We start from the raw sequence: 13,484 nt of genomic DNA on the forward strand, positions 1-13,484 counted from the left end.
CTGATTCTGGTGCTGCCCTCACAGGTAGCCTGGGAATTCTACTTGACTGTTTACCTGGGTGGAAGAGTGCAAACACACCATTTCCCCCAGGTACAGGGTTGTGTGAATGCTCAGGCTGCACACAGCCTGAGCAGACACAGAGCCAGGCGACTAGAGTGCCCAACTTACAACAGGGTCCCTCTGTGCTAATCGTGCAGTGCATTGTGGGATATAGCAATAGCAATAGCACTTACATTTATATACTGTTCTATAGCTGGAGCTCTCTAAGCGGTTTACAATGATTTAGCATATTGCCCCCAACATTCTGGGTACTCATTTTACTGACCTCGGAAGGATGGAAGGCTGAGTCAACCTTGGTCAGGATCGAACTTGTAACCTTCTGGTTACAGGGCGGCAGTTTTACCACTGCACCACCAGGGGCTCTGGAACCTGGACACATTTTCCCAGCCTCCAGAACACCACACAGCTCACAAAGGTGCTGGTCATGCAGGCGCACAAGCCACACAGACTGGGACCATGCCGGATTGTTTAGTTTGGGGGGGAGGTAGGTGCTATCCTACCTACCGCCTTCCCCCTCCCCAGCACTCTCAAGGGTCATGTGAATGACCTCAATGTGTGAATAACTTCACGTGTGTACAGAACTGTGGTTGTTTATGTGTTGAGCATAATGTGTGAATAGGACTCCTGAGAAGTGACATTTTGAGAGGGGAAGAGGATGCCCAATAAAAAGGGAGGTGGGCAGATTTACACAGCTTCCATGAAGACAGCTTTTCACTTGAATTTTTAAACCTTCGAATGCAAAATGTCTGTGCCACATTGAGCATGAAAGGCCCATGCCAATGTTTTTGATTAAAGCACATGCAGGTGGAGGCCTGATTTCTACTCAATGGCTGGCATCTTGACTAAATTACTCAACAGAAGTCCCATTGAAATTAATAGGACAAGTTAGTCGTGTCCTAACTTGTCCTATTAATTTCAATGGGATTTCTGTTGAGTAATTTAGTAAGGTTGGTGGTCATTGTGTTTTAAAATGGGACATGGCAAAAAATAAATAAATCCATGCACCCTCTATACTTGCAGGGGTATGTGTGTGTTCTGTACTGTTGGAAACTTCTACCTGAGTACAAAATGTCATATAAGAACTGGCCCTGATTCACGAACAGAAAGAGGTCTTGACAAGGTGAGCAAGAGAAATGGAGCCCTGAAATGCCTGTGGATCACAATAGCGATGCAGTTATGGGGGCCTTTGTTTCATTATGAAAATAATCCTATGAAACATGAACTGCAGAATGTATTAACCCATAGAACTGCATAATTGTGCAGGGTCACTAGGATCATCCAGTATAATCCTTTGCTGCCAGTCTGTGAAGACGATACTGAGCTAGATAGACCAACGGTCTGACTCAGTATATGGCAGCTTCCTATATTCCTGTGAAGCAGGAGGCTATATACCTGGTAAATGTCTGAGTGGAGTTCTTGTTATTAAACACCTCCAGTAATAGAGATTTCATTACTTGCTTAGGCAACTTTTTTAATTGGTCAAAATAGTTACATATTTTGTTGCTACTGTTTACTAATGGATATACCCAGGGTAATCAGTTATCCCCTTCCTGGTTACTTGGTCAATAGCTGACTTACCTTTTTATTTTCAACCAATTCCACACAGTTGCTACTCTCTTGTACATTGCTCTTTAGACAAATTGTCTGCCTGCACTTAAATGGATGACTTCTTTAGAAGTGCATTAGTGCAATTACTTTACTCAGTAGCACATTCCGTTTTAATTGAGCCCAGCTTCCTTGCTTTTTCGATTAACCCCTCTCTCTGTTCCTGTAGTTGTGTGAGTGATGTTTTGCTTTGTGTACGAAGGAAAAAGAATGAGAGAGACACTGACCAAGCTTATGCTGGCAGACGACTTTTCCTCAGTTGCCGGCTTTCTTGCCTGTCAGCAAAGCGGCTGGTAAGTGGAAGAACAGGAGAAGGGGAGGGCATTTATGGGTGTGTGTATAGCAAAGAGAGAGAGAGAAGAGAGATTCGGCATTGGAAGGAATGAGGGCTGCCTTCCATAGCATAGTCACAGCGAAGACAGAGTCCAGCAAATAGCGAGGCAGATAATTGGAAGCTGAACATCTGCCAGGACTTTCAGGCCTCCCTTTTAGACAGCTTAATTGTCAGCAAGGGTTCCCCCCGCCCGCCGCCTGCCCTTGCCCCTGATAAAGACCCTTCAGCTGGTATTACTGATTGTATCTTTAGCTTATTCTAAAAACACACACACACACACACACACACACACACACACACACACAAGCAAAACAAATCTGTGGTTGCATTCAATCTGGGGATCAGCCTCTAATCCCTTCCATCACCCTCAGGACCATGGCATACCACCACAATTACACCCAGGGTACACCTGGAATTCCTGCTGGCTGCACACACTCCTTCTAATCAAAGAGTGGAAAGTGGGGTGGGGAGTGTTCGGAGTTTGCTGCTTCTGGTCAGTGTTAAAAAAAAACCCTGGAGTGTGTGCATGTTTTGGGGAACGCATCCATTCTCTCTAAGCTTTAACCAAAGTGAAAACTTAGAGCTATGGAGTCACCAACGAAGGAAATTGAAGAATTTGAGAGCAACTCTTTGAAATACCTACAACCGGAACAAATAGAGAAAATATGGCTTCGTCTCAGAGGACTGTAAGTAATACTTCATCTTTTCTATTTTTCCCCTCCATCATCTCTAGTTTCTGTGGCATCGTTGTAGACTTCTGTTGGTTTTCATATAGTTTGTAGTATAGTTCAATGACATCCTCAGCTTACTGTATACTTACTGTATATCCAATAACTTCCAGTCACTTGCAGGTGTAAAACAAACCCAATTATACTTCCTTCAGTACAGTGAAATTGCATGTTTAAGTGAAGAAATGTCACTTGATGATAGCACACTACAATGATATTTTAATATGCACATTTCAATGAAAGCCAGCTACACCTCTGCCATTAAAACTAAGCAGCCTATACTCAGCTCCGTTTCCCTAAGAGAGAGAGAGAGAGCGCGCTAGAAAAAGAAAAAGCAGCTTGAACAAAATGTGGAAGAAAACTCAGTCGAACTTCATTTACAAGAGCAGAAAATCCATGTTCATATTTATTAATACGTAAAGCCATGATCCACCTTCTTTATTTGTTCAGACTTTTGGAATGAGCACAGTTCTGTCGTTTCCAGGGTATGCCTAGCAGTGTGCATGCAACAGAGGAAAAGTAAAGTGCCTGAGGAAAAGTGTTATTATTTGATTGTGTCAGGAGGTTTCTGATGCTTTTTAAAAATGACAGAATATCTTGGTTTTGAATGTATGTCGGGAGTGGGGGGTGGAGTGGGGAGGAAATTGCTATTAGAAGCATTAAATCCATTTAATGGCAGTACACTACTTGCTTTATTCTGTTTCTGATCAAGCCTAAAAAGAGTGTTAGCATGTTAAGCTGCATCTGTCCAGATGTTCAGAAAAGATTTCCCCCCCCATCCTAACACACCAAGCTGTCATCTCACTGGGAGATGCTGAGCAGGAGAAGCAAACAAAGCAAAAAGAAACCACCCCCACTTCACTCAAGAATCCCAACTTAAACTTGGAGCATTCATTCAGATGTTGGCTTGTTTTTCTTTTGTTAACCTTGAAACAGCACAATTTGTAAGGAATGCTGAATTATTTTGAAGGCACTGTAATTGCTTTAGACCAGAAATGAATATGTATCACTGTGAGGATCTGTTCCAGCAAATCTGTTTTGTGAAGAAATGTAATCAAGCTCAATGACAGCTGTCATGCAGCAATTCCAAAGAGAACAGCTCTACAAAACAAAAATCCTTGATTTGGAGAGAGCCAGCAGAGACATTGTAAACTTGGTCCATGATTGTCTGGCTCCAGTCCTAAACATACCTACTGAGGAGTAAGCTCCATTTAACTCAGTGGGACTTACTTCTAAGTAAACTAGTTTAGGCTTGGACTGTGAAACATGCTGTGCAAGCTCAAAATTCCCTGATGCTCAAATATGCTTATGATTCTTTTTGTTGGTCAAAAGTAACACACACCGTATTATGTCTATATAACCACCAGCCTGAATTTGCCTGTACTTAGACAGCCAAGCTGCTTGAATATAGCCATGTTATATTCAATGGCATTATCTTGCAAAGTAATGCGGCAATCAGAACCCCTTTGAATTATCTGCAGTGTGTAGCTTCTGGAGTAATAGTACTCTCCCTGTGGAGGCAGCGAACAAACAAATGCACAAGAGAGTGCAAGAAAATGTACATTTCCCCCCTTTGATTTTTGATCGTTTTATAGGAAGCACTATGTTTGAAAACTATATTTTCTTTCTTTAAACAGTGCTGCTTTTGTTGGTGCATTAGATGTAGACTTCACATGTTAAAGGCATAGGCAAACATCCTGACTAACGTTATTCAAGGGAGTCCCATTTAAATTAAAATGTTCTTTTAATTTCAGTGGGACTTCCTCAAAAAAATTAAGGCAGCATGTCAGCCGCTGTCCATTGGCTGAGCTTTGAGCAATAGGTATTTCACTTCAGATATTTCCACTGATTTCCATGTGTAATTTAAAAGCAAAAGTGTGTGTGTTTTTAATGATAACTGACAATTATATAAGGATTTGCAGCTCAAAAGATCAGGCAGAATTTTGCAGAAAGGTATGCCGCTGTATGCAAATATATTTAATAATATATTTATATTCATTGATGGAATGGAGACCACTTCATTACACTGCAGCTCTGCAGAGCAATTCAACAGGAAGGGAAATCTGGTGAGTGTACCAGAACACACTGGCAAAAGAATATTAGCTAGGTAGCAAGTATAGTTGCATAAACCAGATCTACTTTAATGGGATTCTTTTCTTGTCAAAGAGAATGGTACTGCTTTCCTAATTATTTTTCTCTGCCTTTGATGTCCTGGTAATTTTGCATTTTGAAATTTGTGTAAGGTACTTGTATACTGCATCTGAAGAACATCGTTGCTGGGATGATGCATCTTGGGACTGATGAGCCACAGTGCGGACTGTGTGTCTCATCCCATGTATGCAGTGGGGATTTTTCAGCATTGCAGCCCATCAAGATCCCTGGAAAGTGGGATTGGGGACTCTCCAAATGAGAATTCTAATGTGGCATGAGTTGAAAAAGTGTGCCATTGCAAAGGAAAATTGGCAAGCACTCCCTGTGAGTGGATGTGCTTCTTGTTCTGCAAGGGGCTTTTTGGCTTTCAAATAGTACTTATGGTGCCCTCTGCATGTTACAGCTCCACTTTGGGAGACCCTTTTCAGTAGATTCTTTCCACAGCATGACTGTAACCTTTCAAGGTAGACTACCACATGGACAAAGCCAGTCGTGCAGGTTTTCTCAACAGAATTAGAAATCTGTCAGGAGGAAGTGTGCAGATTCCAGAGGAAAGATTCACATAATTCATGTTGCCCATGTGGTTGTGGTGTGGGCCTTTACATGTTACAGCCATTCCATGGAATAGACCCACAGAAAGTGACTCCCGTGATAGGACTTGACATGTTAAAGGGCACCTATTTCAAGTGCATTCAAAGGGTTTATTCCAATATCTTTTCCCCCTTGAATGGAAGAACGTTCCCTTAGATTTTGTCAAAAGAAATATTAACTTCCTGCAGCTCCTTATTACATTTTCTTCCTACCTTTCTCATCCCTTTATATACATATTTCTTCATATTTATCTCTGTGGAGAAATATGTTATGTCATCCCTTGCTTGTATTGAAGATTGCTGTGCTTGTTTAATAGGTGGATTGGATGCAAAAGAGAACAGGACTCCTTTGCTTGTGCGGAAGAGTAAATTTCAGCCAGTTTAGCCTCTAATCCTCTTGTGTTGCAAAGATATGACAAACTGCAGTGCCAAACAAGCAAATCCCACAAGACTTAATAGTACAAGAGCCTGTTCTACTGAAGCACACAATTAGACAGCCAACAGAAGTTGTGACCATCACTGGTTCCTTCTGCTGGCTAGAAAGCTGGGTGGCAGAAGGGATTGCTGCCTGCTGCAACACTGTTACTGCTCCCAGGATCAGCCAGGGCCAACTGGCCTTGCTCCAACAGTAGAATATGCAACGTTTTTAGACTGCGAGCCCTTCTGAAACAGGGAATCATCGTATTTATTTCTTCATTGTTTGATTTTTATACCACCTTTCATGAAACCTATCCCTTATTTCTTTTTCTGTGTAAATCAATCTATGAACTTTTTGATGAAAAGTGGTATATAAATATTTGTGATAAATAAATAAATGATAGTAATCAATTCAACGTACATAAGAGGCAGCCAGTGGCGGGGTGAAAAGGAGAGCAAAGGAAGAGATGAAAAGCTTTGTCCCTCTGCCTCATCAATTCCATCCACATGGAATGAATGTCTGTGGGTCCCAACTTCTGGACTTTCTATAGGATGAATATAGATATTTCATCAGGTAGTATCTTAATGTATCATTCATGTGACTTCTGGTAAACTAGCTGAAAGAATGCATACAGGGCTGATTCGGACAAGATTTCATGTGCTAGTCCTAGAACATGCAATAAGGATGTGGGCACTCTGTGAGCATGCACATCCTTTCCTCCTCTGAGTATTGATTGATTGATGGATTGATTAAGAGCCGTCATGTTGGTGTTGACTCTTAGTGACCACATTGAGGGTTGGTGGTGAGGCTGATGGCTTGGATGCCACACCCCACATCTATGCTAGGAAGTACTAGTATTTCTAGCACATTTAGATAGGTGATTTGGATGATCCCTCTCCAGGCTATAGAAGGGTACCCTGACACATCAGGAGGGGCAAAAGATGTGCACGCTCATAGATAATGCATGTCCTTATTACATGTTATAGAGCCAGTGGAGAAATATCATCTGAACTGATCCACAGATGATCAAAATTATGCCAGGGTGAGCTGTATCATCCTGCTAAGTGGTGATGAAGATTTTGCAATACATCTATGTAAATCTGTGGTATAATGGCCATTAGCCTGGCTCTCTGGATCATCCCACTCTGTGATGAGGAGAATTTTATCTCACATCTTCACCTCATCAGAAATGTTTGGTAAGCAGGAGAGTAGTGAATGTCTACTCATTACTTGACAGGATGGTGCAGACAAACAGCTTACTAAGGGTTTGCAGGCATGCTATGGTAATCTGTGATTTGTTAAATAGGTGGCTGTAATTAGCCCCTGGATCACAGAAATGATGCCCAGAAGGAAGCTCTGACGTCACTCAACCACTTTGATGGAACCGAGTTGAAATTTCCTACCCCAAGCCATCCTCCAAACACTAGGTAACTGAATTCTGCTGTCAAAACTCTTATCATCATTAATGTGCCATAAACAGAGCAGGAAGCAAAAGCAGCACCAACTCAGACGTGCCTGAAGGACAAAGAACAAATTGAGTCAGGCATTCCCAGATGACTCAAGCAACAAACCATTTAAATGAACAAGCAAGCAAAGCGCCTCTTTTTGAGAGCGTACTTGCCCACAGAAGAACTGCTGTGAGAGAGACAGTATTTGGGTTTTTTAAAGTATACACCCCCTTTCTACCAGTGCCCCCAAGCCAGTAGGCTATGTAACCCTGTGTGTGTGTGTGTGTGTGTGTGTGTGTGTACACACACAGACACACACACACACACAGTGTTATGTGGTGCAGCATTTGGTGAAGACTGAGGAAAAGAACCAACTGCAGTAATCAATTAACTGACCATAAATCCTCTCGGAAAAGCTTGCACAAGGAGGCAGCTGAGATGGAAATCAGCCTCCCTGCAAACATTCCAGTGTTTGCAAGAAGATTCCTCCCTCTAACACCAGCTACCCTCCTAGTATCCAGAATGGACAGTAGGAGTTCAGTGGGCAGTGGCATGAGGTTGGCTTTACAGCGTATGTACAGACTTCCCATCCTGTCCTTAACACTTGCAGGTGGGATACAGCAGACATGTAGTAAGAGCATCCTGTTTTGTTTTGGTTTTTTTTTTTTTTTTTTGCTGATCAGCCTAATATTAACATGGCAACATGACATTAACATGATAACTAACTGTTCCTTCCTGCAAAATAACATGATGTGAAGACATTTCAGTAGAGCTGCTGGAACAAAAGTGCCTTGTGATTATTGTACAATCCATTTTATGCTGCAAAGCATCCATAGGGGTGATGTATGAGTACTTTACCATTTCCGTAAATACATATTCATTGGATTGATTTTCACAGCTCAGGGAGACTCTTCATGGTGCACCAGGTCACAACTAAATAGTTTTTAAAAGCTTCCGACTCCCTGGTCCTAAACAATTGCATCAGCATACCTACAAGTAATGCCAGAGTGACGTCATTGTTTAAAACTGATAAAGCATGTTAATTTGCTCACTTCTATTGGTTAGGTAAGAATGGCAAGCTTCACTTCAAGAAAATAGCCACTTCCTAAGTGGATGGGACAGATTTTTACAGATATGCATTTATAACTGCTCTAACTATCCCTGTTTTCTGGTACTGGTATTGATTCTGGTACTGTCCCTGTTTTGCCCTTTGGGAAATGGTTGAGGATTACTTTAAAAACAATGAGTGTGGACACACTTGGGCAAGAGTTCATGAAGTTTCAGCTTTCTGTCCTGGATTTCAATTTGTTAAATTTCAGAGTGAGGGATAAATCATACATGCATGCCTCCAAGCCCTTAGTAAGCTGACTGCACCATCCTGCCAAGTAATGAGAAGTTTACTACCCTCCTGGTTCCCATATTTCTAATCAGGTGGATTTCAAGATGTTGAATCTCAGAACATGAGGTGGATGCATCTTGGTGTTAGTGACCTGCAAGACATTGTGACTTGCACTTAATACCAGTGATCTTCACTATTTACAAGTGGGAGCCACTTTGACAAAACACCTTTAGAGTGGGAGCCATTTCCCACTGGGCTGCCCTCTATGCAGTGCTGAGCTTTTCCCAGTGCTGGGGGCGGGATGGGCTTTAAAAGAAGAGTCCTGTTGAGCCTTTGTGCCACCACCAAAGGTATGCACAGAGTTACTAGGAAATTTAATCACTCCCAGCAGTTTCCCAGCTCAATAGGAAAAGCACTGGGAAGGACTAAACTGCCCAGCGTTCTGTGTGTACACCTTCCAAAATGGTGCTGGAGTTTGAGAGGGTACCTTTTTCCTTAAAGGAGCCCCACCAGTGATGGGTAAGGTGCAGCACTGTGTGGTGAGAATGATTGTCTCTGCACAGTGCTAGTGGGGCTGTGTGGAGTATTTGGCTTTGGCCAATGCCTTCCACAGGCCTAGTAAATAATTCCTCAGGGAACCACACTTGGGGTCAATGGGAACTGCCACTGGCTCCCAGGCCTTGCAATGAAGAATGCGGCTTATAAAGTGAGGCTATCTGGGCTACCTCCTCCCTACGGACAAAGCAGGACAAACCTCCTTACATCAGCAAAGGCAATGATAGAGCTTCGCTGCCTCCACTTTCCTCAGCTGGAATTATGTTTAGAGAACTTGCACGGGTCCCAGAGGGCCTCCAAGAGCCAAAAAACAGGGAACAAATGCAAAAAAAAGTAGTTTCCAAGCTAATACCTCAAAGTTCCCACGTTGAGGCAAGAGGTAGAATTGTAGTTGCTGAATGTGTAAATGAGCTCTCAGCATTTATCTTCCACAAATATGCACATACATGACAGGAGTTGCTCTTATTTTGCTCATTCTGTCACCTTAAGTGGCGCAGTGGGGAAATGCTTGGCTAACAAGAAGAAGGTTGCCGGTTCGAATCCCTGCTGGTACTATATCAGGCAGCAGCAATATAAGAAGATGCTGAAAGGCATCATCACATACTGCACGGGAGGAGGTAATGGTAAATGGTACCAAAGAAGACCACAGGGCATTGTGGGCACCAGGAGTTGAAATCAACTTGTCGGCACACTTTACCTTTTACCTTGACTTGGACATTATTTATTTATTATTATTAATCTATTATCATCATCATCTACTACTACTACTACTACTACTACTACTCATTACACATCAAAGTTCCCATGTTGAGGCAAGAGGGATGAACCCAAAGTAGGAGCACTTCCCATAGTAAATCCTGCAGTAGACACCCACATGGAAATAGCCTATTACACTTTATTGTGTTCTTCTCTGTTCCATGGAAACTTCAGGCTGATGTTGATTGTCCTACATGCCTTCTCCCTTCACCATTATTTGCACCTCTTTACTTTTGGCTGGTAGAGCAACATTGGCACAGGCGGAATTGTAGTTGCTGAATGAGTAATGAGCTCTCAACATTTAAAACTAGAGGTGAAGTTGTGCTGTGGAGTCGGTGCCGACTCCTGGCGACCACAGAGCCCTGTGGTTGTCTTTAGTAGAATACAGGAGGGGTTTACCATTGCCATATCCCGTGCAGTATGAGATGATGCCTTTCAGCATCTTCCTACATAGTCTGGGAAACATACTAGCCAGGATTCAAACCAGCAGCCTTGCTCCCTAGGCAAGTTACTTCCCCACTGCACCATTATCTTCCCCAAATATGCACATACATGACAGGAGTTGCTCTTATTTTGCCCATTCTTTGACTTACACATAATTATTGTTCTAGCGCATCCAGTGTAGTTCAGTTTTTTATGTCTGCAGATCAGGTTTCATAAAAATTGAGGGCGGCGGGAATCTGATTTTTAAATTGGATTTTAAAGTGTTAAATCTGATTTAATTTTTTAAAAAAACTTATAAAAAAGGAACCTAGGTCAAAGATATAATAATGAATGTTAATCATAACTCCTGATTATGTTCTGTGAACTTGTTAACAGCAGTATATGGGGTTCAGAAATAAATAACAGACCTGATCAATCCTATCCTGCAGGTGTTGTAAATACAGCATGAACCACAAACACACACACACACACTTAAGCCCTTGCCCCTCGCTTTCTTTCTCTAAAAGTGCAAAGACATTAGGCCAATTCACACGTTATGTTCAGGACTCATACAACGTTCAGTGTACACAGGTACAGATCTCACACAGGTACAGTCATTCACATGTTACGTTGAATGCAAGTACAGCAGTGCACTTCCTATCTGTACCATGCATTTGAAGGGCCAGGTTCGCTTTTCAAATGGACCCAGCTACAGTAATTCACACAAATATGTATAAGTGTACAGATATCTGTACACTTGTACAGCATAATGTTTGAACTGGGCTAAAGAAGGCCAATGAATGAAATGAATAGAAGATTGGCGGTGGGCGGGGGGAGATGGTGTAGATGGTATAGATCTGAGAAAGTAGGAGGAGTCTGGATATAAATGCAGGGGGAGGGGAATAGAAAATGAAAACAAAAGTGAACAGAACATATTCATGAGGAAACTTTTTATGTGTGCAGAAGGGAAATACCTATCATGGCAGCAGGCTGTAAAAGTGTCCCATTTGGATATATTTTAATGAAGTTCCTGTACCTGTGGGTAAGAAAGGCATGTGTGCAAAATGCAGACAGTGCAACAAAGAAATGCAAGGCCTGGTTGCCCGAATGAAACAGTATACTTACCTTCTAAAAATGAAACCTACATATCTGAATATGTATTAAGGTTATATTAGACAACAATAATGTACTTTTACTAGAAAACGATGATTAAACAGAACCTTCCTGTCTAGTGATTTAAATTGTGATTTAAATCATTAAAACGGATTCCTTCTGTGAAGCTATTTAAATCGATTTGATTTAAATCAAATCAACCCTGATGCAGATGAGCCAGAGTCCATATTGACTGGTTATTGCAAGCATATTCTTAAGTACCAGTTCACACATGCATACATATCAGTTGATTTCTCTCTTTTCCTGACCACACCATACAGTACTCTATTTGCAGTTGAATGTGTGAAGTGACTGAATTATGTTTCAGCTTGATATGAAAGTATTACCTTTGGTGCTTGATCCATGATGGCTCATTAACATATGTAACTTATCAGCTGATGTGGCAGTCATCAAGTCATTAAGACATGTGTTAGGTTATTCATAGTCTGTTGGAACCTGAGGCTCAGGTTAATAGATTTTCTTGCTCATTGTTGATGGCAGTGTGAATAATTAATCCAGGAAGGTTATTGAGAATTGAATTTCTTGGCTCTGATTTTCCTGGTGTTTATAAAAACAACAGGATTGCCTAGCCACGTTCTGTGTGTACCTCCCACCTTCCAAGTAGCACTAACAATAGCCATTCCTCTACAGTAGCCACCTAAGCATAGTTAGCTTGTATGTCTTGTTGGCATGGTCAGCATATATGTTTAAAGGACAAGTGCTCCCTTTTGCTAGTAGCTGGATATAAAACTGTTCAGATGTTCTCACTATTTTCTTCAAGAGATAGTTCTCTCACGATGACTGACAAAGCTAAACAGAACTGTGGTTATTAGACCATTCTGAGTGCATGTTCACATGTTTACAGTCGACCTGAAAACTGCCCATTTTCCAGACAGGATGGCAGCTTATATTGCATATCTTTGGTTTGGAATTCACAAATCTTCAGAGATTCTGCTAATGGCTTCTGAAACCAGCAGAAAAAGATGTACTTCAGTGCACCAATGCCCTGCTGTATGTAACCAGCAATGCAGAACTGGATTATTCACTGTGTTAAGTCAGGGTAGGCCTACAGTCAAACAGGAGTCTCTGCAGTGGTGTATTTATCTCAGGGTGGAGAGTGGGCCCCCTTCTGATATTTGCACCAGGTTCCTTTAAAACAGCTTTCCGTTCAAAAAATAGTGGCTACAGCCTTCTTAGAGGACGAGGAATAGTGTGCTGCTGGCTATAGGAGAAAGACATTGCTGATAACTCAGAACAGCAGAGAAGCAGAATGGAGAAAATCTCAGGGCCTGGATATGAGTTACAGAGGCTATGAGGGAGATGGAAGGGAAATTGCCACTGGGCCTGAATGCCGGCAGAAGAGCAAGACAGGGCTTTTGAGATTATGGTCCATGAACATGAGGGGACACCTCATGTTCATAGCCCATAATGGGGACACAACATGAGGGGACACCTCAACATGAAAGGCTAAGTTCAGAATTCGTTCGGGGGTGGGGGGTCTTCATGCCAAAGATCTGTGGCCCTCCAATTCTTCTTCTTTGGTCTCTGTGATTTGCCGCTGGAAGGCACATGCCACAGGTGGAAAGAAAGAATGATGCTTAATCTGGAAAGCTCTTCAAAGTTATACTTCTCTCCCGTGCTACTCTAATCAGGCCTTCCTGCTTCAGTGAGCCCAGGGCCAAAACCCAAGTAACCCATCCTTTGGAGCTGGCTAAATACCATTCAGACAAGGTCCTCATCCTCTTCAGTCTAATAATTTAGCAGAAGCATGCTGGAGCCAACATCAGTTAATTTTGCCCCTCATGACATTCCTTCTTTTTCAGCACATTTTTGCTTGCTACATTTCCCCAGCAATTTCTGTTTGGTAGTTACTGAGTATTCCTTTCCCCTCCCTGCAGCTGTGGGTGGTGAATGGCAGGTGAAAG

At 42.1% G+C, this 13,484-nt stretch overlaps 1 protein-coding gene across 5 annotated transcripts in view; it reads left to right on the forward strand.

The window, feature by feature from the left end:
- PDE1C (phosphodiesterase 1C) overlaps window positions 1-13,484 on the forward strand; it is a 427,197-nt gene that overhangs the window by 163,931 nt on the left and 249,782 nt on the right. The window contains exon 1 of one of the 5 annotated variants that reach the window (XM_053265120.1): window positions 2,041-2,685. The exons of the other annotated variants lie outside the window; for them this stretch is intronic. Coding sequence (XP_053121095.1) covers window positions 2,585-2,685 — 101 coding nt within the window. The 5' untranslated portion in view covers window positions 2,041-2,584. Of the gene's footprint in view, window positions 1-2,040; window positions 2,686-13,484 lie in introns of those variants that run through there. 5 annotated transcript variants of the gene reach the window in all.

Source organism: Hemicordylus capensis, chromosome 6 (genome assembly GCF_027244095.1).
Source record: "Hemicordylus capensis ecotype Gifberg chromosome 6, rHemCap1.1.pri, whole genome shotgun sequence".
NCBI classification, from domain to species: Eukaryota; Metazoa; Chordata; class Lepidosauria; order Squamata; family Cordylidae; genus Hemicordylus; species Hemicordylus capensis.